General features: G+C 46.8%; 1 protein-coding gene across 10 annotated transcripts in view; it reads left to right on the plus strand.

Moving 5' to 3' along the window:
* The window catches only part of SORBS3 (sorbin and SH3 domain containing 3), an 80,015-nt gene that overhangs the window by 44,088 nt on the left and 10,861 nt on the right, over positions 1 to 25,066 (plus strand). For 8 of the 10 annotated variants that reach the window (XR_014151905.1, XM_081843893.1, XM_081843896.1 and 5 more), the window contains exons 8-16: positions 5,747 to 5,840; positions 8,933 to 9,029; positions 9,430 to 9,489; positions 12,124 to 12,201; positions 13,765 to 13,841; positions 19,328 to 19,473; positions 20,655 to 20,740; positions 22,312 to 22,358; positions 22,993 to 23,107. Coding sequence is in view for 9 of the 10 variants with exons in the window: in XM_081843893.1 (XP_081700019.1) it covers positions 5,747 to 5,840; positions 8,933 to 9,029; positions 9,430 to 9,489; positions 12,124 to 12,201; positions 13,765 to 13,841; positions 19,328 to 19,473; positions 20,655 to 20,740; positions 22,312 to 22,358; positions 22,993 to 23,107 (800 nt within the window). In the remaining variant the exon portion in view is untranslated. The remainder of the gene's footprint in view (positions 1 to 5,746; positions 5,841 to 8,932; positions 9,030 to 9,429; positions 9,490 to 12,123; positions 12,202 to 13,764; positions 13,842 to 19,327; positions 19,474 to 20,654; positions 20,741 to 22,311; positions 22,359 to 22,992; positions 23,108 to 25,066) is intronic. The other 2 variants (XM_081843892.1, XM_081843890.1) reach the window with 2 other exon arrangements.

The raw sequence follows: 25,066 nt of genomic DNA on the forward strand, positions 1-25,066 counted from the left end.
ATCTGTTGTTGAATCCCTCCAAATCCAACAGTTCGTTATTCTTCAATTTAATCCACTCTTTCGTCCAGCAAAGACATGAGGCCTCGTAATACAATTTCAGATCTGGCAGGGCAAAACCTCCTCTTTCTTTTGTATCTGTTAGCAATTTAAATTTGATTCTCGGTTTTTTGCCCTGCCAGATGTATTTTGAGATCACTCTTTGCCACTCCTTAAAGATCTTAATTCCCTTAATTATGGGGATAGTCTGAAATAGGAACAGTAATTTTGGGAGCACGTTCATTTTGATTGTAGAGATCCTTCCCCAAAATGACAATTTCAATTTTGCCCACACCTCCAAGTCCTTTTTGATTCCCTTCCAAGCTGGTTCGTAGTTGTTTTTATATAAATCTATATTTTTGGGAGTTATCCAAATACCCAGATATTTTACCTTTTTGACCACCTCTATTTGGGTTAATTGTTGCATTGCTTCTATTTGGTCTTGATCCATATTTTTTACTATTATTTTTGTTTTTTTCTTATTGAGTTTAAAGCCTGCCAGATTTCCAAACTGTTCCATTTCCTCCAAAACTGCTTTTATCGTACTTGTTGGTTCCTCAATCATTATAGCCAAGTCATCTGCGAATGCTTTGGTCTTGTACTCATTCTGTCCGATTGTCACTCCCTTTATAGCCTTGTTTTGTCTGATCGAATTCAAAAGAACCTCTAATACCGTTATGAAAAGTAACGGCGAGAGAGGGCATCCCTGCCTCGTTCCCTTTTGTATCCTTATTCCTTCTGTAACTACATTATTTATAATCAGTTTAGCTTTCTGATCTGTGTAGATAGCTCTGACTCCCTTAAGAAAGTCTTCGCCTATCTCCATGTATTCTAGGTTTCTCATCATAAAGTCCCATATTATGTTGTCGAATGCCTTCTCGGCATCTACAAAGATCATTGCGGCTCTTTTATCAATCCTATCAGACAGGTATTCCATCACATTAACTATATATCTTATGTTGTCTTTCATCTGTCTGTTTGGTAAGAAGCCGGCCTGGTCTTTATGTATGATTTCTGACAGAATCTTTTTCAGCCTGTTTGCTAGAATTGCAGCAAATATCTTGTAATCTAGGTTTAGGAGTGAAATCGGCCTGTAGTTTTTGACTTGGGTTAGATCTGAGTCCTGTTTTGGGATGAATGTAATGTACGCCTCCTTCCATGTTTCCGGGATTTCTCCCTCTTTTAGAATATTATTCATCACTTCCTTCAATGGTGTTATCAAAATTGGTTCCATTTCTTTGTAATAACAGGCAGTGAAGCCATCCGGCCCTGGTGCTTTCCCCCTTTTTAACTCTTTAATCACCTCTTTTATCTCTGCTATATCAATTGGAGTGTTCAGTTGCTCTCTTTTTTCAGTCGGGATCTTTTGTGTCTTTTTCTCTTTCAGGTATCTCTCTATTTTCCTCGAGTTGTTTCTTTCTGTATTTTTATATAGTCTTTTATAATAGTCCAAGAATCCCTTTCTTATTTCCTTTGGGTTGGTAATCTCTTCTCCTTCTATTATAATCTTATTTATTGTATTCTGTTCTTTCCTTTTTTTTAATTGCCATGCGAGCCATTTTCCTGATTTGTTCGCGAATTCAAAGTTTCTTTGTCTCAACTTCTTTATATTCCACTCTATTTCTCTATTTATTATAATGGCAAACTGTGATTGTAGAATTTTAATTTTTTCTTTTATCTCCAAATTGTTTGGTTTCTTAATTAATTTTTGTTCATTATCCATAATTTGCTTCAAAATTTCTTTTTTCTCTTTTTCTCTATTTTTGTTTTTAATTGAATTTTGCTGAATGAAGAAGCCTCTCATTACTGCCTTGCTGGCATCCCATACTACTTTATCCTTTGTGCCTTTGTTACAATTGGCTATGAAATATTCTGATAATTCCTTTTGCGCTTTTTCTACTATTTTCTGATCATCTAGGAGATAATCTTTCAATCTCCATCTAAAGGTTCCTTCTTCGAAGCTTCTTAATTCAAATTCTATCGGGTTGTGATCAGAGATTACTTTCGGTTGAATTTCTATCCGTTGGGTTCTTGGTGTCAGTTCACTCGAGATCCAAATCTGGTCAATCCTTGACATTGACTTATTTGGTTCAGAATAGAATGTAAATTGTTTGTCTAATGGATGCTTGAGGCGCCAAATATCTATCAAATTGCAACTCTCAATCATCGAAAAAAAGGATTTTGGTAGTTTTCCTTCTTTACTTATTCCTTCTCTGCATCTGTCCATTTCTAATGAGGTCACCCCATTCATGTCACCCATTAAAATGATTTTTTGATCCATATATTCAGATAGATTCTCTTCTAACACCTTATAAAATTCTGTTTTATTTCCGTTCGGTGCGTAGATCCCCACAATAATCAGATTTTCTCCATGCCAGTTGATTCGAACCGCAATTATCCTTCCTTCTTCGTCCTTGAAAATTTGTTTCGCTTCAATTTGTTTTCTAATATATAAGACCACTCCTCTTTTTTTCTCCTTATCTAACGATACAAATTCGTTTCCCAGTCTTTTATTAATTAATATTTTTTTGTGTCTTCTTGCTACGTGTGTCTCTTGTAGGCATATGATGTCTAAATTTTTCCTTTTTAGAAACTGTTCAATACTATTCCTTTTCTTTTTTTCGTTCATCCCATTTATGTTCCAATTCCAAATTTTTAGCGCCATGATATCTTACTTTGAATAAAGTCTAGCTGTTTGCCTATAATTTGTCTGCCTCTTCTTCTTCCTCGTCTTCTTCCTCGTCCGTTTCCTTTCTATTCTCTCCTTCCACCGCCTTTGGTTTTAGTTGCTCTGGTGTTCTTCCCTCTGCTCCTTTACTTTCCTCCGGATCAACTTTGAGTTCTTTATATTTCCTCAAAAATTTCCCAGTTTCTTCTGGGTTTGTCAGTCTGTGCCTCTTACTTCTATACATAAATGAAATTCCTTCTGGGAATTCCCACCTGAACTCAATATTGTTTCTCTTTAATGTCTGGGTCAGCAGTTTGTAGGGGTCTCTTCGTTTAAGCAGCCTAATTGGTATATCTTTAAAAATGATTATAAAGTTCCCATCTATATTCAATCTTTTTTCTCTGTTCTTCTGCAGGATCAAATTTCTCATCTCTCTATCCTTGAATGTAATCAGGCAATCCCCTGTAAATCTTTTTGCTTTATTTGTCTTCACTTTCATTCTAAATGCACTTTGGACCGCCTTTGCCATCTCTCCTGTAGGTAGTTCCATCCAGTTTGCCAGTTCTGTTATTAGTTTGTCTTTGATATTCTCTCCTTGAGTCTCTGGCACCGCTCTAAGTCTCAGGTTCACCTCCCTCATCCGAAGTTCGTTCATCGCTATCACATCCTTTATATCTTCCTGTGCTTTATTTAGATCCGTCATTTCTACTTTTAATCTCTCTTCTTCCCGTTTAACCTCTTTCATTTCTAATCTTGTCTTCTTTAATCCCTCCTCAACCGATTGAGTCCTTCTAAACACTTCTTTCATTTGCCCTTTCAGTTCATTTACTGTTTCGTCAATTTTTTTATCCATTTTTCCAATTTTATTATCTACTTGTTCTAATTTAGATTCTAGATTCTTTTCACTCTGCTTTATTTCCGCAAACATTCTTAGAATATCTGCTTTAAAGTCTATCTCTTGTTTAGATCCTTTCCTCTCTACCGGTGTCCCCCCCTCAGCCCCTTTCTTTGTTGGGTTTGACATTATGACCCAGTGGTTCTCCCCTCACACCAACAACTTCTTGCCTAACCCTCAGCCACAACCTCCTCCCAACAAAGTTTGTCAACTTATCCCAATTCTGTCCTTTCACAGTTATTTCACAGTTATGTACAATTTAACAATTATTTAAGTTTAAGTAGTCTTTATGGCTTTTACAACTTATGAATATACCACCAGAAGTTCGAATAATAGTCCGCTGTATTGTCTTCTTGCCTCCACTCAGGCTAATCCTTTTTTAATGATGTTCATTTGGTAAGGTCCTATCAAACACGAAGAGGGGAGGTATAATATTTGAGATAACAGTTTAGTAACTAGTTCATCAGATTCAGTTGGAGGGGGATGGAAGAAGGGTATTTCAGAGCCCTCTACCCCTTTGAAGTAAGGTGGTCCTATTATGTATTCAGGAGCAATCGCTTAGATAACTGCTGAACGACAATCAAAGTCTGTCAATTGAGTGAAAAATGAAAAATAAAGAACAAATTGTGCTGCCTCTCTTTATCCACTAGAGGTCTTAGTCTGTATAGCGTTACTCCAACTGAGGAGAAGAAAAGGCAAGCAAAGGAAAGTATCCGTCGCCGTCAGTCTCCGCGCCCCCAATTCATAAAAATAAACTCCACAAGTAATTAAGGAAGAAAAGCCCAAAGTAGACAAAAAAAGGGGGAGGGAAAAAAAAAAAAAATAAGCAGGACGATTTGCACCAACCAACTGATGTTGCTCGATCTTGCTCAAAAATATTCCGCTGAGATGTCCATACGTGACGCATAAAATGTCTGTAATGGCGTCGGGACCTTCTCTTCCGTTTCGCTGCTTTTTGTTGCTGCGTACAAGTAGAGAAGCGTCCCTTTTATCGCTTACACCCTCCGATTCACCCAGGACTTCAGTTAGAGACAGTTAAACTTCTGTTCCCCCCTTTGCTATAACAGTATCTTTGAAATCAGTTACTTTTTAACAGAGTTCAGACAAGGGGGAAAAGCGGTATCCGCTGGGGCAACTCACTTTCACTTTTCCCAGCTCTGCAAAAAGTGCTGCGTCGAAGTTGATTTCGGCTGTCAGCTGAGCTCCGCAACTTCTCCTTTTTACTCCGGGACTTCCTTGTTTTATAGCTTCGAATTTCTGCTTATTCGGTACCGGATTTCTTTAGTTTGAGAGCGTAGCGCTTCCTCGGCAAGCTCGGGGCTTCGCTATTCTGGAGGCAGATAATGGCTTCCCTCGACCCGCAAGTCCGCTCCGCCGTTCTCTTCGCTCCTTTCGGAGCTACCTGACGGCCGGGCTGACCGCTCCTGGTCCGCTGGGATCCTGACCCTCTGGACACCCACCAGTGGTATTTTTGGGGGCCACCGCGCCCTGTAGCACCCCTTTTTCCTCCAAAATAGCCCGGGATCTCCCTCACGGAAAAATCCCCGCTTGCGACGAGATCGCGCTGCACCGGAAGTCAGAACTTCATAGATTTTAATATGATATGTCACATGATGGCTACACTTAAAATTTTAAATTTAAGTTACAAAATTTATAATTTTAAAAAGTGTTAAAAACATTAATGATAAAAAGATTCCAAACAATGTATTAGTTATTTAATATTTCTAAGAGCAATCTGCAAATTTTCATCTTGGGATCTCAATGGGATCATATTAAAAAAATATTTTGTACTTACATGTCTCCTTTATTGGATTCTATTTAGGGTAAACAAGTCTTCATAATATCAGTTGCTACAGGCATTTCTTTAAAAAGTTATTCAGTTAAAAGATGTCTTAAAAGCTAGTCAGGCTTTTCTTTTTAAAATGTGTGCCAAAGCAGACTGGTAGCTTCCTGTCTTCTAGATATTATGGACTCCAGTTCCCAGCAGCCACAGCCAGCAGAGCCAATAGTCAGGAGTGATAGGAGCTGGTGGCCGAAAGAGTGTGGGGGGCGCATGGGGTTTCTGAGAAGCAGCCTAACAGGAGAAACACAGCTGTCCCTTGAAGAAGCCTGTCTGCTCCAGGGAGCTCTCATTTTGTCCTTCTCAGGGCACAGGCCTCCGGGGCTCATGCAGAAAAGCCCACCAGCAGCCCTGGCGTCAAGCAGCCCTGGCTTCAGGCATCGACAGAATGGCTTAGACTGGTAAGTGCAGCCCCGGACCACATGCCCCCCCCCCACAGAGCAGGCTGCTGGATTAGAGACAGGTTGCTCTTGCCAGACAATGCTAAACTAATAACTTGCAGAGGCCTTTTGAAATTAAGGCAGAGGCTACAGGTTGCCCAGCATTGCCTTAAGGTAGACCCTTGGTTTTCAGCCCGTGTGCTGTGGCCCCTGGGGGGACGTGAGGAACATTCAGGAGAGCCCAGAGGGCCGTCCTGTCATGAACTTGCAGCCCATATTTTCCTGCATTCATTCTCTCTCTCTCTCTCTCTCTCTCTCTCTCTCTGGAACCAGCAGCTTTAACTTGCAGCCCATTACTGTATCTTCCCTAAATAAAACAATGGCAAAAAGTGGAGGGGAATACTTTTGCATGACTGTTTATCTTCTTAAAATCTTTTCCCCCTCCCGCAAACAAAAATCCTCCCCGGCTTCAGTAACCACCACCTTAGACCCATCAAGGGAGACAAAGGAATGCATCTTCCTAGGATTATTCTACAATACAGGCTTAAAAACAATTTGTAATTCTGTGCATATTTTCTCAGAAGCAAGTCCCACTTCTCCCTAGAAACTCTGCATATGTTAGCAGCCCTAACATCCATTCCCTTTCTCAGGGGACATGGGTATTATAGTTCCTGGGGGAGAGCTAAGGATCCTCTTTCTCAGCTGTCTCACCAAACTATAGTTCCCAGGAGGTATTATAAAACAGGGAATATGTGCATGTATGCTGAGAGCATTAAAAATGAAAGTAAGTCACTTACACAGCCACCTTGCTTTTTGGTGGGTTCAGAGGCAGTGTGCTGTGGATGTGGCCAATGAGGGAAGGGGAAGATTTGTAAACTTAAGGGGCAAGCTGTGCCCCCTGCAGTTGCATTTTGTAACTTGGGGATAGTTAGCCTCACTGTGACTTAGGAAGTATGAGCGTCATACTAGACATTATGTGAAATAAACAATAGCCGTCACAGGGTGTGTGAGAGCAGGAAGGAAGACTACAGCCTGATTTAAAAGCACACATGTAAGCTGCTATTGATGCCAATTTCAGCTACTCTCTCAGGACAAACTGCAGATCTGGGCAGGAGGTTTTTTTTGTCAGGACCACAGTGTGGGAGGAACTGGTTGACTCCCCACCTCTGGGTGCTGTGGTCTCAGTCCTGATTGGTGGGCAATGGCTGCTCTTAAAACAAACAGGTGAAATGGCAAGCACACATTTTGCTTCTTTAGGTTCTGAAAGGCTCTGTAAAGGATAACACACCCACCTGAATCTATGTGTGTTCCAGTGCCCAACTGTGCCCTGGGGGGAGCTGTGGAGCATGCCAGCAGAAAGTGGATTTTGGAATTCTGCTTGGCAGAACAATTGGCTGCTAGACCAATTGGTGTAGATGGGTCCTTGATATCTTGACTTGATGACTTATCACTTGAGCACCAGCAGCTGAATGCAGGAGCTTCCTCCACTCAGACCGTTGGTTCTGAGATGAGGTCAGGTGGTCAGAGGTGTAGCTGCTGCGGGAAAAGTTTTGTCACCCCCCTCCCCATCGGTGGCTTGGGGTAGGCTTGGGGTTATGGGCACCCTGGAACTTCCTTTGGGCTCTGCTACATATTTAGTCAGCCTCGATCGTGGCACCTTCAGGCACTTTGCTCCCTGGCACGCAAGGGATCCCTCAGGACTCCTTTGTGCACTGTCCTGTTTCCCCGCCACCAAAAGCACGTGTGGTCGCGGAGCTCTCACCGCCTCCTGCTGGGCTGGGGATCTTCAGCCAAGCACGGCAGCTGCCTCTTGGTTAACGCAGCTCTGTCCATGCCTCCTTGCTCTCCCTCTGCGAGGTGCGCGAGAGGAGGGTGGCGAAGCCAGCCTTAGTGGCCCGACGGAGGCTAAATCAGGAGGTGGACAGCAGCTAACTCACTTCGGGAAGTGGCAGCAGCAGTGGGCATCGCTGGGCTGCATGTCGGAGAGGCTTATCTTTGGCGCTTGGCTCCCGGGCAGGCCTCTTCTCGAGCGCAAGGAAGGCCAGCGTGGCGCCTGCCCGACCTCCCGCTTGCCCGCCTGTTCACAACGGTGAGGGCTGCCTCCTGTTCTGCCTCCAGGCCCCTGTGCTCCGTCGGGCCACAGGTCCAGCGCTCCCGTTCCCAGTGTGATAGAGGCCGCTGGCGGGCTCTGGGTCGCCTTTTTGGTCCTTGTGCTGGGCACCCCCGGCTCCCCTCTGGTCGCGGCGGTTGTGGCAGGAGGTTTTACGGCTCAGGGATCGGCTAGGCAGTGCAGCTGGTGCTGGCTGCCCTTGAGCTTTGCACCACTGTGTGCCCACCACTTTGCCTCGCCAGAAGTCCTCAGGATTCACCCTTTCTGGGGTTCCGAAGAGGCAGGCAAAATGAGAGGAGGGAGGATCTTATTGTTTGTTTACCTCCTTGCTTCTGGCCCCTGGCAGGTCATCCTTCTTTCCCAGTGGCACGTGCACACATTTTAAATAACATTATTTATTTATTTATTTTTAAGTGTTGTGAGCCCCCCGCTTTTGAAAACATATTTTTGCCAATTTTTCACTCCCCTTAGAGATGTCACCCGGGGCAGCCTGCACTCACCCCCCCCTTCCTCCGCCACTGCAGGTGGTGCAGAAGTACGCTCTGCAGTGGTTTCATGGCCATTTTGCAACATTTGCTTTCCAACAGTCCTGTGATGTTGCCATGTGTGTGCAAAGGACACCCCCTGAAAGAAAGGCATAGGGGGCAGAGGAAGCAGGGCCAGCCCTATCATTAGGCGGAGTGAGGCAGCTGCCTCAGGCAGCAGACGATGGGAGTCTCAGCTTCAGTCCCCAGCATTTCCAAGTAGGGCTGGGAATGTCCCTTGCTTGAAAGCTTGACCAGCCCCTTCCGGTCAGTGTAGACAATACTGAGGTAGATGGTCTGACTTAGTAGGAAGCATCTTCCTATGTTCCAGTCCAGGGCACAACACGGCTATCCATTGCAGCAGCCCCTGCTGAAATGTGTCTTGCCTGCCTTTGAAGACTCGGGGGGGGGGACTCGGGGGGAGTCACAAGTGGAGGAGCTCACAGCCCCTTTGAGATTCTGTTCTCTTTCTCTTGCAGGAGAAATTGGGAAGCAGCTGATGCTGCAGCCATGGAGCCCAAGAGCATTTTTGACTATGAACCTGGGAAGTCATCCATCCTCGATTATCCCAGCTCGGTATGCAAGCCTCGTGCCTGGATTTAGTTGTGCCTGAACTAGCAGTAGACCCAGATTGTGTCTGGACTGGATCACATATTGTCAGTCAGCTGTCTGAAGGACAAGACTGCATTGCTCTGCGCATTTCCTGGCGTGTCAACCCCACTGAACTCCGTGAGGCACGTTGTTTCACATGTAGTGTCACACTGCACAACTCTTTGTGCTCATATTTGAAAGCAAGGATGTGGAACAATGGTTGCAACATATGGAGAATAACTTAATGAAGCGGGAAATCCCAGCGATTCACCCCCTCCTCCCCCTTCTCAACAGTCCTCATTCAGACCAAGGGACGTGTGTCCTGCTTGAGGATTCCCTCCAATACAGCAGCCTCTTTACTGATGCTTTGATTTGCCCTTTGCAGCCTTCGAAGCCCCTCACAGCATATTCAGCACAAGGCCGCCGCCCCTCCCCGCCCATTGAGGTGAGTATTCTGCAGTGCCAAGGGTGAGGCATGCGTAGCCTGGGGTCGCAAAGCAAGACCTGGGATCCAGCCAAGCCTATGCTATGCACTTCCTTGGGGGCAGGGGGAAGCTAGCGTGGAGACTCATTGAGCCAGGAGGAGGGGATGGGGCTGTGCTTGAGATCCTCCCTGCTGGCTTCTCCCAAGACGGCCGGAGAGCAGCTGTGTTTACTGGCTTCCATGGAGTAGGATTCTTTGTTATTTCCTCTCCCCCTCCTCTGCCTTCAAGATGGTCCTCCGCACTGCAGATGCACTGCCAAGATCTGCATGCTGTGGATGGGGAAGAATGCTCTAGGTCACCATTCAGAGCAGGAGCCCTGCTGCTGTGGTCCCCAAATAGGTCTCACAGAACCAGGTGCACCTTGTGTGCTCTAGTCAGGGTCATGCACACCCCACACTAAAATATTTAAAATCTGCATCCAGACCATTCTGATTCCACATAAAGAAATACTCATTTCTGCGACTGGTGTGAATTGTGCGAATGAAGCACAATTAGGGTTAGGGTTAGGGTTGGGTTATTTCAGCAGGAAGCTATGCAGGTAATGCAGCAGGGCAACCCACAAGTAGCCTCCAGCGTCTAGGACTTCCAAAGCTACACCTGGAGCCATAAGGACTTGAGACTTTGTTTTGAATTTAAAAAATGATATTTCCAAGAAGCCAAATCCTGCATCCAGTATTACATTCTGCACTCTTGTTGAATCACGCGTATATGTGGTTCTAGATATAGCACCTCATTACCTTTGCCATTATGACATTATAGTTCCCTTTCGCTGCAATGTGTGTCGGCCCCTGCTGCTGCCAGAAATCAAGGCCATCCTCGCTTTGGGTGTAATGTTTAAGCTACCCATCTCATTGCCTTTGCAATCACCCTAAATTGCCACCCTATAACTCTTGTTCTGACTTGCCTGCAACGAAATGGTTAATAGCTGCTTGAGGCCTGATTGGCGCCTCTACATTAAGAAGCGACTTCCAGAGGAGCAGCTGTGTTAGTCTTGCAGCAAAAACAACAGAGTTTTGTGGGACCTGAAAAGAGCAGTAGGATTACTGTGGCATACCTTTTTAGGGACTGGAGTCCACTTCAGCAGATGTGTGATGCAAGTTTCCACAACAGTGAAAAAACTTTCAGGCACATAAAATGCACGGCAGCAGCCCAGCCATATCAAATTCAAGTTAACACCACAGAGGTGAGAAGCCTGAGGGGAAAAAAAGGTGGTCCCTGGAAGATAAAAGATTTGGTGCCAGGCACACCTTTCTAAACAGAGTTCTAAAACAAGGGCACCACTGCAGAGAAGGCTCAGCTTGGCATAATCGTACAGAGATGTACCTTGTTTTGAGACATTCTTAACACCCACATTGCTCACATACCCCTGAATGGGGTACACAAATCAGGACTGTGGCACTGTAACAAGCCGTTGCCAGCAAGCCAGTCTTAAGTCATGGCTGCTTGTTGAATTGCTCATCATGATGTGCTAATGTTAGGATCTACTCACAACAGGAGAGGATTGAAGGCCGGGGAGGGGGCCAGTTAGGCTATGTGCACCGGCTGGGTTGGGGGAGACATTTAGTGCAGCTTGCATTCAAATCTACCTAACTGACACTTCCCAAAGCAATATGCAAAGTGAAACACAGCCATCCTTTAAAATTTGCACTTCTCCTAATTTTGCAGTGCAGTTCTCCAACGCAAAACTATGTGCATAAATGTGTATATTAGGCAAAAACATGCACAAATTCATGAAAAGTGCATAAAAATGTATTGTAACGCGTGTTTTTTTTAGTATATTAGAAATGCACACTGAAATGATGAGTTTTTGTGATGACTTTTTTTTAAAAAAAATCACAAACTGATGCTGAAATGGGGTGAGAACTGAATTTTATCATTGGAAAAATGAGAGAGAAATTGAAAATGAGATTCCTCCATCCCTGGCATCAGAATGCTGCTAATTCATAGTAAATTACGATGAGCTGGAATCTCTTATTCCATCCAGCCTCCTTATAAATTCAGAATCATTCTCCTTGGACAGCAGGCTTCTGCCACTCAGGTCAGAGCATCCTTGTGCAACCTAGTTCTCACACTAAGGTAGATGAACTGAGCCTGGGCTGTAACACTGCAGTCTGCAGGTGGGTGTTCACATGATGGAATTCTCCCAATGAGAAATAAAATGCCTTGCACATAGAAAACCAGCATGTCATGGAGGAGGGTTGTAAGCTAACCTTTTTCCTGGCATACTAGCTTTCTATGTGTAGGATTCCTCCCCCACCTGCAGGCTAAATCAAGCCACAGATTTACCCTTTTGGTGAAAAACGAGAGCTCTTTGCCCATAGCTGTCTGTCCATCTCTGTGTGGTGTTCTTAAGACTACACAGAAGGCTGCTCCATTGAACTCAGTAGGATTTCTTCTATGCATGCAGTATCTGGTGGCTTAAGGAGCCACTTCACATGACAGTGTCTGTGAACCTTGTTTCCCAGGCATTTCTGTGCAAGTGGCCCCATCGCTGCCTCCTCATGCTTCTCTCTTGACTCTCATGTAGCTCGTTTGCTGTGGCCACTGCAGGCTTCTGCCTACAGCCCCCACTGCCTATTTCTTCCCTCTTTCAGGAGTTACTGGAGAGGGAGCTGCAGCAGCTGAGCGAAGAGCTGGACAAGGACATCAGGGCCATTGAGCTTTCCCTCAAGGTAACTCTTGCCTTGCTGCCCTTGCTTTCTGTGGCTACTGCTTCCCTCTGCATGGACGGCATGGCTGCCTAAATGCCTTCTTAGGATGCTGGGCACTCTTCTTCACCATCCTTGTACCATTTGGGCTTACTCAGGCAGGTGAGCCGAGGGCTGGAACCTCAAAATCTTAAGGATAAGACTAATCCCTAGTTGATTGGATAGAGGGGTGGTACTGGAACGATTAAGACTAATCACATTTCAGACTTAATTTAAACTAATGAAATGGTTCACTTCTCTTGCATTAGCAAATCAACATAATGTCTAAAATAATAAATGCTTTGCCAATCATTCCTGACTGTTTTCAATGTACCTTCTCTTTGATGTACAGTATCAATCTATTTTTGTTGCTATTTCCACCCAGTGTAGGAAAAGAAACAAGCTTGCATTGTTAACCCACCTAATTGATGCTATGAACAAGCCAAGGTTTGTGGCTTTTTGTGGTTTATTGTGGAAAAGCTGAATGCTATTGCATGTGCCCCAACTTTCCCCTGGCGCAAGCAGAAGAAACAAATCAGGAAGATTTGCGCTCCTGTTATGTCTAAACCAGGAATTGCAGTTTGTTGCTTCCTAATGTGCTACAGTAAGCCAGCAACAAACCATGGTTTAAGGTTGGCTTGTTGTGATTGCTGCTTGTTAGGGAGAAACCAACAGCAACCCTTGGTTCAGATGTAAGGGAAAGCCTCCTGCTTTATGCAGCTCATGCCAAGGGAAGAGAAGAGCGTGACTGTCCAGTGTGCACATGCGCTGCTCACACTCCGTAAACCACGATAAACCAGAAACTCCAGTTTATCCTTTAGCGTTTCCCATCAGTGGGATTGACTCTGTAGAATCGTAGCCTTAAAAGCACTGTGCTTATTAGAAATTTTATTTACAGCACAACTCTGTGCATGTTCATGTGAAAGTCTGAGTGTGTGCAACAGAGTGTGCTTCCCGGACTGCAACTCCAGCCTTGCAGGTGCAATGGATCAGCCTTCCTCAGCTGGCTCCTCTTCAGAGGTTATGTACTAGTACTGCAACTCCCATCAGCCCCAGTCAACGGGCTGCCCTGACCAGGGTGATGGGAGTTGTAGTTTCGCGCAGGTTGCAATATGCCCTTGAAAGGCATTTTATGTGGCGCCGCCTCTCTGAGAAAGGGGAGCCGCTTTCGGGAAGCGTCTCCTGCCCCGCGCTTCTGCTGACTCCCAGAGCAGCTGGCAAAGAACCGAATCCACAACAAAAGCAACTGAAAGCATAAGAAAAACCAGTCTGAGAGCGGGCGGCTTCGCTAGTCACCCTTGTCGTTTCGTAATCGCGAATTCTGCCTGAGTGGAAGCGCCTGGCGGGGGCTCCCCGTTCCCCGGCCCCGCGCAGCGCCCTGTCCGCTTCCTCGGAAGCTCCTCGCGCCGAGCTCGCGGGCCTGACTCCGCCCGGCTCGGCGGCGGACCTGCTGGCCTCTGGGACCCGCCCGCCCCGCCCCGCCCGCCCGCGGCCAGGGCCGCCTCTCCCCGCCCGCTCAGCGCCGCGCGCTCTCCCGTCTCTCCGCAGGGCTCCTCCCGGGCCGCGTCGTCCGGCCGCGCCGCCGCCGCCGCCGCCGCTGCTGCTCCGGCCTCGGCTGCCCGCCGGTGAGTAGGGGCGCGGGGCGGGGGGGGGGGCGAGGGCGCGGCCGCCTCGCGAGGAGTGGCGTCACCCCAGAAGCATCTGGGCCGGATCCGCGGGGGGAGGGAGGGGCGGGGGGGGAGGAGCAGCATTGGGGCATTAAGAAGGCGGGGGGGGCAGCTCCCTCTCTCGCCGAAGCTCCTTGGAGCGCGTGCACTCCAGGTATCCAAAAGGCTTTCCAACGCAGGACCCACTGTGAACCCGAACATGCCTTGGGGACCGAGTTCTTAAACTGCGTGGCGGCGGTGCTCCTGCCGGGACTGGAGCATGAGGCTCTTAATCTCTGGGTCGAGGGTTCGAGCCCCATGGTGGGCAAAAGATTCCTGCATTGCAGGGGGTTGGACTAGATGACCTTCGTGGTTCCTTCCCACGCTAAAATTCTTCAGTGGGCTGCCACCCATCCCGGGGTCCCAGCCTACCTGCTGAAGACCACTGGCGGAGTATTAGTGCGGGCAGCACAGCTTTGTGGCGGGAGCTTGCAGAAGGGACCTTGCAGCCTTCGCCCACAGAAGCCTCTCTGATTAGGAGCAGAGTACAAACAGCAGTTTATTGGATGACAGCCCTGAAGTTTGGCGCTTTCAGACTGGGCTTGCCATACCTGCTCTTCAGGCAGTCAGGTTGTCTTGCTTCACTTACTTTGAAATGTGGCAAGCAGCCCCTCCAGCTCCTTCCTTTGGATGGCGCTCTGGATTCCTGCCCCTGGTGGCTACCAGCCAGGTAGAAGACGCTGCCCCACCTGAGCACCCCAGAGGCAACGGGCTCAGTGTTAGTAAAAGCAAAGCAGCATTTAGTGGAAGTGACTGCTCTTTATTTTATCTGATCCAATAAGACTTTTCTCAGAATCTATTCCTGTTGCACATATCCTGCCCCACAAGGAAAACAAGAAAGATAAGCGTGGGGTCATTTGCAAAGAGGAACCGTTCACTGGAGCACAAGAAGGTGTTTTATAGCAAGTAGTATTGTTTACTGACAGCCACTCTCTGGCATTTCCGGCAGGGAATCTCTCCCAGCCCTGTCTGCACCTGGGCCCTTCTGCATGCCAAGCAGGTGCTCTGATCGCTGTGCCACAGCGCTCCTTCAACCAGCAGGCCTGTCTGGGATTGTGGGCGGACTGATAGGAAATAGAACCTGTGCACTGGACATGCCAGTTTCTAATTTGTGGAGTTTGTCTTAAGCAGCTGGCTGTATCTTGGCTTCCCTTTCTTACTCTTGGGTGCTTCAGGTGGGGCAAAAGTGTGACAAGTCCCTATAAAAGGATGTGGCTGTAGGAATATGGCAGTAGAAGAAACGCTGGCCTGCCACTCTTTGTCACATTCATCCAAGTCTGGAGGCAAGCTTCTTGTTGTTGTGGCAGCTTATCGATTGCCACAGCCCTGCTTTAAAGAGGAGCCTAAGGGCTGCAGCTGTAGCCTCTCTGTATGTTTAGGAACCTTGCAAGGAGCCTATGCACTTCAGAGCATTTGCACACAGACATTGTTTCCACCACACACACACCCTGCCAGTGGCCCAGAGAATGGCACGGCTGCATGCTTTGGGGGTCTTGAAGATTAGTGGCAGGCCACTGTCCTGTGAGCCGCTCCGTTCTCACTTGGATGTATGGAGCACCCAAGAGAAGTCTGTTTGCACACCTGTCTCTTCCAGGACTAAGGAGCCCATGGAGGACGCCTTTTGTGAGGCAGGCCCCAAACACTTTTCCATCTGGGGTGGAGCAGCAGATGCCCCCCCCCACAAGATCATGGTACCAAACCCAAGCTTGATCAAGTTATTCTGGCACCTGAAAATCCCTCAAGGTCTCTCCTATGGGAGTGAAAAATAGAATAATAATAAAGCAAGTAACAATTTGCTGCCCTTTCATGTAAGCCCAAATCAGCTGTTCCATCCTCCGCAATGTTAGGGCTGGCCCTGGGAGCTCCCACCACCCACATTACGGAGTAGCCAGCACTGCCGTTACTGTTAAAATTCAAGGTTCAATACCCCCAACACATGTGCAAGAGATTTAATGATCACCATGAGGGAAACTTCTAGCTTCTGCCAAGTGGTCCTGTGACCCGTCTGCCCCATTTCACAGTCATCTGATGAGTTTGGATGAGAAGATGCTTTAGATTAGCTGAGAGTGACCCAATATATTTCTGGTCAGAAACCCAGATGACACCCCCACTACCCCACTTAATAAGGGGCATGATTCGCCAGTTCTCCTGCAAACGTTGCATTGAAATTAATGAGGGCACTTTCTGTATGGATGTTGCTCTTCTCTCTGCCTTTCTCAAGGGCATTTATCACCCTAAAACCTTATTGGGAAAACAGACAAAAGAATTTATTCCCAGCTCCAATCCACTTTTCCTTGCAGGCCCTACCATATTCTAGAACAGGCTTCCTCAACCTCGGCCCTCCAGATGTTTTGAGACTACACTCCCCCCAATCCCTGACCACTGGTCCTGCTAGCTAGGGATCATGGGAGTTGTAGGCCAAAAACATCTGGAGGGCTGAGGTTGAGGAAGCCTGTTCTAGGGACTATTGTTGTTTGTTGGTGTTATTTTCTTGTTCTTCTAATGCTTCTGCTAGACTTGCATTTAAAGGATGTTTCGTATAGGATTGGCAACCTTGCTGCAGAGATAACTGATGCTGTTGAATTACAGTTCCCCTCATCCCTGGATTATTGGCCCTGCTGGCTGGGACTGAGAGCAGGAGGGCACCGTGTTGTCTACCCCTGCCTTGTTGTGTTGTTTCCTTTTTTTAAAACAAAAACTAAATATAATATGTAATGTGGTCAGAGCACATCGCATACACTATCTCAGGCATTATTATGACGACCCCATAAATAGATCAGTGTTATCCCCTACTACAGAGATGGGGGTTAAGGAAATTGCTTGCTTAAGGCTAGTTCACAAATTCATGGCTGAGAGAGTTCAAATGTTTAATAGCTTACTCTGTTAACCACTCTGCTTTTGTTGTTTGGCAGTGGAAATTTCATGGCTTTAGGCATTTCAATATATGCAGAAAAGCAACAACACAAACACCCCTAGAAATGGGTGTACCTGCATTCCTGATCATGTGCGCTGGGGGGGGGGGGGTCTCGTGTGTCTCTTGTACCCAAAGCAGATGGTGAGATGGATCTCCTGCTTATTTATTTAACAGCAGCCCTGGGAGGAGGAGGGAATGGCTTCAAATCAAGGCCATGGTGCTGAGGGAATCAATGGGGAAGGGACCCTTTCTCTTGTTCCTGCCCCCCAACAGAAATCCCCACTGAGCCAAAAGTGCTGTTTGCCCAACTGTGAATCTGCATAGTTACCCTGTGGGCAGCTTCCAAGGCATTAGTTCAGTTTGGGTGAATTGGCACAGGGAACGGAGTGGCTCAGCCTCTCCTCCAGGCTCCACCTGCGGCTGCCTTTAGATAAAGACAGAACCTGCTCTCAGGTCTCCCACCCCACATCTTCCAGGGAGGCCCTCAGCCTACTTCCTCGCGTTTCCCCCTCCCACCCCCCCCTGCTCACTCTGCCTGCAAAGGGGTTCTGCCCCTTTAAATACTAAAAACCGCCAAAGTTAAACTTCAGCAAAATAGCTGCTGCCTGCCAGATTCTTGTTGCCGCCTCAGTGCTTCCTGTTGAGCTTGGCCTCTGCTTGCCAAGACAGCTCCAGGGGCCCTGGGCTGGGAGAAGGATTACAGGCAGGCCCACCAGCCCTACCGGGAAATGGGGAGGGACAGGGCTGGAAAGGACCTGGAGCTCCAGGCCTCTTGCTGCCTCGGACCTGCTTCTAAATGGACTTCACACCGTGCAGAGGTAGACCAGGGACCCCCTCCCACAAGAGCAGTCATGGCCACCCACCAGGATGGCTTGAACAGAGGATCAGGGAAATTCATGGAAGATGGGGCTGTCAGTGGCTTGTAGCCACAGGGACAGTGGTCTGAATGCTTCTTCTAGGAATCACAGGTGGGATGAGGGCCGCTACCCTGGGGTCCGGCTTGCAAGTTTCCCATAGATCACACAGTGCTGGACTTGGGCATTTGTTTTGATCCAGCAGGGCTCCTTTTAGGTCCTTAATTGCTGGTTCTTTGGTTGGCATCTTGTTTTTCTTCAGTTCTTACAGGGCAATCTTTGCCAACCTGGTACCCTCCAGATGTTTTAGGCCAGGCACAGGCACACTTGGCCCTCCAGATGTTTTGGGACTACAGCTCCCATGATCCCTAGCTAGCAGGACCAGTGGTCAGGGATGATGGGAATTGTAGTCTCAAAACATCTGGAGGGCCGAGGTTGAGGAAGCCTGGCTTGGCCAAAGCTGATATAGGACATGTTTCTCCTGTTTGAAAGAGCTGTGATGAAATCACAGGCGTGGGGTGATTCTGGCCAGATTCTGTGTGTGGAATGTGCAGAGACAGAGCAGGGCATCAGTGAACCAGTTTGTATCTCTGTGTTGTGGGTGCAGGAAACGTGGGACGAGGCTGATTTGGACGGTTGTGCTTTATGTGGCAAGGCAGGGCTTCTGTAAAAAAACAGTTTTGTGAATTCATTCAGAATATTAGATCTATAGTAATTGATTCTCCCCCCCCCATTTGCTGTATTCCCCAATTATAATCTCCCCTCTCCCTTCCAGCTGTTCTGTGCCCCACATGATAGCTATAAGTTTCCCTCTATGGAAAATAAGCAACTTGCAAGCTCATTTCATAGAATCATAGAGTTGGAAGAGACCACAAGGGCCATCGAGTCCAACCCCCTGCCAAGCAGGAAACACCATCAGAGCACTCCTGACATATGGTTGTCAAGCCTCTGCTTAAAGACCTCCAAAGAAGGAGACTCCACATTTAAAGTACTGGAGAAAATATTACAGATCAGGCAACGTCTTAAATGTTCATTAGCTGTGCAAACTAGCATTTCATTCCGATATCGTTAATCTTCTAAGACAGGTATCTCATGCTGCTTTCTCTCCTGGCCCTGAGAAATGGGTGGAGAGGCCAGTTGACATTTGAGCTTGAAATAGAGAATAGCGACATATGCTTACACACCACACTTTTTATTGTGAGCTGTTGATATTCAAAGGAGATAAGTTACAATATATTTTAAATCATTTCTGGCCAATTTGAAAATTAGTGTAGAGTTTGAGCTGGTGTTTGAACTCAAGTTTGTTGAGTCACAAATTTGCATGCCAAAATAATATTAATTTACTCTGATTCAAAGATTATTGGCTGCAGCAGGTACACACCATTATAGAGAAGAAATCCCCATACTCTCATCTGCCCCACAGATGGCTGATTGGGTTGAGAGATCACAGGAGGTGGATCAAGTTTGCAAGGTTGCTTGAGTTCAAAATGTGAGAGAAATGCTGTGCTAAGCATGAGAACAGAATGATTTGTCCAAGAGCCTCAGCTGAAGGAATGATCTCCCGGGTCCATTTCCAACATCCCCATTTGCTCAGCCATGCGCTCTCTCTCACTGTACCTCCATTTTTTCCAACCCAGCAGCCCTCTGCCTGACCGCAGCGCCTATCCTTCCACAGGACAAAGCCTCTCTGTGGCTCAGGGCCACTTACCAGCCAGCCCTAGAATGGAGAAAGGAAGCCCAGGCGTTGCCAGGAATAACTGGAACAGCTCTCCACCCAGGAATGGTATGGCTCCGAATTTGCATGTGCTCCTTATGGGAACTAGCAAAACTTCAAAGAGACTTACGGAAGTTCTTCTGATGGTGGAGATGTTCTTGTTCGCTTGGAAAATGCAGGTGTACCTTCCTAAGGGATGCTCTGGCTCCTAAAGCAGGATGCTTATTGTCCAGATCAGAGCAGCCGTTTTCACTGTGAGTGGGGGGATCTGTGAGAGCTAAAGCCCCTCTCTGAGTATGGAATTGTAGGCATTGGGTGCACTCTGTATGTTTGCACACAACAAGCGCTGTGCAGGTGCGCCCTTATTGCTGTGCCATTGATGGAGGAACTGAGGTGGTTCAAGCATTGTGGCAGGGGGAACATATACTCCATGTCAGAATGTAAGTAGGAACTGCATCCTTGAAAGCTTCCCATATTCAACAACTCCCTGCAGCTGGAAAGGTAGCATATCAAGGAGAAGGCTCATCTAGAACCCTCCTTTCAGATATGCTAGATTTCTACATGTAGGGAAATTTGGTTTTTTAAAAACCTTGGACACCCACATCTTCTATCTTCATTATGAAGTGGTTGGTCCTAAGAGAACTATCTGAGCCACATGCCCTCTCACAACTGTTTGAATCTGCTCAGAGATGTATATGTGGGAAGTGAACCACCTAAATATGTAACAGAACTAAGAGTAATACCAATTCCTCCTTTTTTCCACCATGATGCCCAACCCACCCACTCACCAAGGCCTGGCTTGCTAATACCCCTTGCTAATAAGATGCACCCAAGTCTACAGACATTTGGTTTGAAATCCTTAGTTTGTGTTTGAAATGTATCTTAGTTATGGCTGACGGCCAGCTGTTCTACTGCCTAGGGCCAGATTCATACTGAGAGGAATGTGAGGCTTTAGCTTGCCCAGTAGCCTTTCTCTTTAACCCCGAGTGCATGCAGACTAGATTTAGTGATTCAGTCGTGAAGGCAAAACACTCTGCACCTGCCTAGACGTACTCATCTCTAGCTATCTCACAGCTGCTTGCCATGTTCTGAGGCCTAACCTTGAATTTTGACTTTCAGAAGTGTGCTATGGTTCAAGTTAAGTTCTGCCTTTTCTTCTGACTTTGACCACCACAGTCCTCTGAATATATGTGAGCATTCCTTTGTGGGGAACACTGTTATCCAGCTGTTGTCTCGTTCTTTTCACACAGATCCTCTGAGACTTGTTGGGATAAGCCCCTTTCTTGATTCTTCAGAAATTGTCTTGGATAGTCCCCCAAAGAGAGATGAGAAGAAGGTGAGATGTGGCTTCACCCAAGAGGAGATGGATGACGGGTTTTGTTTACACACCTGGACTGGGTTTATCATTGGACATCTTTGCACTAGAGTCTAGACATAAATTCATTTAGCACATATTCCATCTCCTGGGAAGCCCTGCGGGTTGCAGTTCTGTGAGAGCCTTTCAGGCACTGTAGCAGATAATCTTCTCCATGCTACAATCAATTTCCAATATTTCTTGCTGGAAACTTTGACCATTGGAACTATTATAATACAGTGGTACCTCGGGTTACATACACTTCAGGTTACATACGCTTCAGGTTACAGACTCTGCTAATCCAGAAATAGTACCTCGGGTTAAGAACTCCTCTTCAGGATGAGAACAGAAATGGCGTCGCCCCATTAGCTAAAGTGGTGCTTCAGGTTAAGAACAGTTTCAGGTTAAAAACGGACCTCCGGAACAAATTAAGTACTTTACCCGAGGTACCACTGTACTATTAGGAAATTGTAATGTATATATAGCTACTTTTATGGTCCAATTTTCCCTCAAACCAGGCTAAATTTCGTAAACATAATGAGCTGTGCCCAATGTTCTCTGTACAACAGCTGCACTAGCAGGAACACATTGCACAACAAAGTTATCAGCAACCTCCTTATTCTGTTGGTGCAAAATATTTTGCCAGGGAAACAAGCATACCTCTAAGTGACTTGTAACGTAGTGCCAAATTGGATACAACCACTTAAAATATTCTTAAATATCTTAAAATGTTAGCTCCTATGTCATCTTAGTGTAAATTGTTAAACATCATCATCATCGTCATCATCATTATTATTACATTTTATAACCTGCCCTTCATCCACAGATCTCTGGGCAGTTCACAATATAAAAATACAGGATAGAAGCACAAAATAAAAAGTTAATATAAAAACGAAACAGAACTTTGTTTTCCTTGTAGCATATTCTGCTGCTCTGAGCAATGGGCCATATTCATACAAATGGTTGGTTTGGGCCAGCAAATCATTAATCTGCTGCAACTTCTGTTCTTCTCCCACTAAGAGCAAAATTGAATTGATGAGGGGCTAATGCAGCAGGCTTTACTTTAAAGAGGATTATGCACCCCAGTCTTGTGGGGCTTTCTGGCAATTACCAGTTTAGGGCCAGTCCAGCTGTCCACCCTTGATAGGACTCCTTCCTTTCTGTAAGTGAGGCACAATGGAAGAGAATCCGGGAATCTTTTGCAGGAATTTGGTCAGGACAAATCCTCTCTAGCTGGGAATGTTTGCATGCTCTTAAAGAGAAAGGAAGGGTGTAGGGGTGCATGAATTAAACCCCTACAAAAAGTGCCTAAATGTGCTTTTTTCTCATCCATGTGAGCCTCGTTTCGTTTTTACTCCAAGGGTTGCCTGTGGCTTAGTGAGTCTTGTTCACTTCTGGCATTCGTGATTCAGGCCAGAGATTTTCAATGCCATTATTCACTTGGTTTTGTGTTGTGCTGGCAAGATGCCCAGGTTCCCTTTTAAAACCTGATGGCTTTGAATTGCATCTTTTAACTACATGTCTCCTTTTAAATAGTTTTCTCCTCTTTCCAGATGAAAGCTGCTCGGCTCAAATTTGACTTCCAGGCAGAGTCGCCAAAGTGAGTTGCAATACTGGTAACCTTTTGGCATTCACACAATGCTTGGGTCACTTGGCATCCTCATTATGATTTTTAGTCATCATTGTTAATTAATGCAGCACCATTTGCACCAGAGTTGGGGAACCTGTGGCCCCTCCGATGTTCTTGACCATTTGCTGTGCTGGCTGAGGTTGATGGTCCAAAAACTTATGGGAAGCCAAGTCAGGGCTCTGCCCTGGGAAACCTGACACCAAAAGACAACAGAAGAGAGACAAAAGGAAGGGCGGAAAGGCTGAGGCAAACAATGAACATGATCTGGTGCAGTTTCATGTTCTTAGGTTTTTGTTTCTTACACTCCCTAAGGCTTAATTTCAGGTGGGAATAAATTTAAGTCAAAGGGCTTATGAGAAGAGTAGGATCTGAGGACAGATTTGAAGTGGGAGAGAGAAGTGGCGTTGTGAGCTGCAAAGGGCGGGGGTGCTGTTTCACGAGTTCGCCTCCTGATCCGTATCCTCTCTCTGTAAAGAGTTGGTGTCAGCAACTCGAAGAGGAGGCAATTTGTCCAATTGAAATGAGCAACTTTAAGGAGAGAATATTCCTAATGGAGGTCCATGATGCATCTCTGACCGTGGGACGTTGCCATTTCATTTTTCAGGGAACTGACTTTGCAGAAGGGTGACATTGTCTACATTCACAAGGAAGTGGATAGAAACTGGCTGGAAGGAGAACACCATGGCAGGGTGGGCATTTTCCCCACCAACTATGTGGAGGTAAGTATACCTTGCTATTCCAGGAGAAGGCTTCATTTGATAAACTGAATACATTTTTGTTCAGTATGTAGAAGAGAAGGGAGATAGCAGATTTTTTTTAGCAATCTGGACCTCCATCTGCTTTTAGATACAGGCAAGGTTAGTGGTAGTGGGAGAGGGTCTCATGTGCAGCAAAAATGTCCTCTATTTTTGTTTCGGTCCCATTATTTTGCTAATAATGATGATAATAATAATAATAATAGGATCACTAACAAGAGTTCCAGTTTTCTGGGTACAGTGGTGCCTCGCAAGACGAAATTAATTCGTTCCGCAAGTTTTTTCTTCTTGCGAGTTTTTCGTCTTGCGAAGCACGGTTTCCCATAGGAATGCATTGAAAATCAATTAATGCGTTCCTATGGAGACCGCTTGCCAGGCTGGCGGTGCGGAGAAGGGCTTTTCTCCCCACCGCAAGCCTTCAGGACAGGTAAGGGAACAGAGGGGAAGGCGCGCAGCGCTTCTCCTCTGTTCCCGGGGCTTGCGGTGGGAGGAGGGTTTTTCCTCCCCACGCCAACATTCAGAACAGCATTCTGAAAGTTGGCGGTGGGAAGGAAAACCCTCCTCCCACCGCAAGTCTTCAGGACAGCCATCCGAAGGCTGGCGCGGGGAGAAGGTCTCTCCGCCCCACTGCCAGCCTTCGGAGCAGCCTTCCAAAGGCTGGCGGCGGGAGGAGGTCTCTCCACCCCACCGCCAGCCTTCGGAGCAGCCTTCTGAAGGCTGCCGGTGGGGCGGAGAGACCTCCTCCCGCCGCCAGCCTTCGGAGCAGCCTTCAGAAGGCTGCCGGTGGGGCGGAGAGACCTCCTCCCGCCGCCAGCCTTCGGAGCAGCCTTCCGAAGGCTGGCGGCGGGAGGAGGTCTCTCCGCCCCACCGCCAGCCTTCGGAGGAGGTCCGAGGACAGTGGGGAAGACGCGCTGCGCTTCCCCGCTGTCCCGGAGATTTCCCTATGGGCTTTCGTCTTGCGAAGGAAGCCCATAGGGAAATTCGTTTTGCGAAGCGCCTCCAAAACGGAAAACCCTTTCGTCTAGCGGGTTTTCCGTCTTGCGAGGCGTTCGTCTTGCGGGGCACCACTGTATTAACATAGCACTATCAGTGCATAAGGTGGTTTATAGAGTAACACAAACAAATGCCAGGTCCCTGCCCCAAGCAGCTTACAGCCTAAATTCAAGCAGCTCTGGCAGGGGGAAGAGGGCAACAAAGGGAGGGAGATTCACAAGGGACAAAGTGAACCAGTGCTGCTCTGAATACTTTGATCCCCCTCGTCTGTGTTGTCTGACAGTGACTCTCCAGTGTGGCCGTGGGAGTCTTTCCCGGCTGGATCTGGAGATACTTGGAAGATTGAACCTTTTGAGTGCAAAGCATGGGCTCTGGCATGGAGCAGCCGTCCCGTGAGTTGGGCAATGAGGACTAAGGGGTTAAGCCAAGAGCTTCGTAATAGTGGAGGTTTTGCGCTAAGCTTAGAAGGAAGGAAGAGAGGTGGCCCTCTGTAGCATCCTGCAAGAAGTGGATATATAAAAAGAAAAATAACAGGCAGAGTGTTTCAAAGCAAAGGAACAATGTTTTCATACAGGACACAGATAATCTGTAGAATTCAACTGCCATGTGTACCTTTTTGAAGGCCACTATTAATATAAACTAACAAACATTCGGGGTGGGGAGGACAACGAGTACTAGAGTGGGGCACAGAGTATTCCCACCCCCTGGTGGGGTGGGGTGAAGGTTGGGCCCCACACAGCGTTAGGGGAAGAGAGAGTCTTTGTTTCCACAGTAATTGTATCTTCAGATGCACCACTTAATTTTCCTTTAGGTGGTAGCCATTCACTCCTATGGAGAAAGCATCTGAGCATTCATGTGCTTCAACCTGCTTCTGGGGCTCCTAAAATTTGGGAAGGAGGATCTGGTTTTGCTCCTTACACAGCACACTTG

This window comes from Podarcis erhardii, assembly GCF_964252035.2.
Source record: "Podarcis erhardii genome assembly, chromosome: 16".
Lineage (NCBI taxonomy): Eukaryota > Metazoa > Chordata > Lepidosauria > Squamata > Lacertidae > Podarcis > Podarcis erhardii.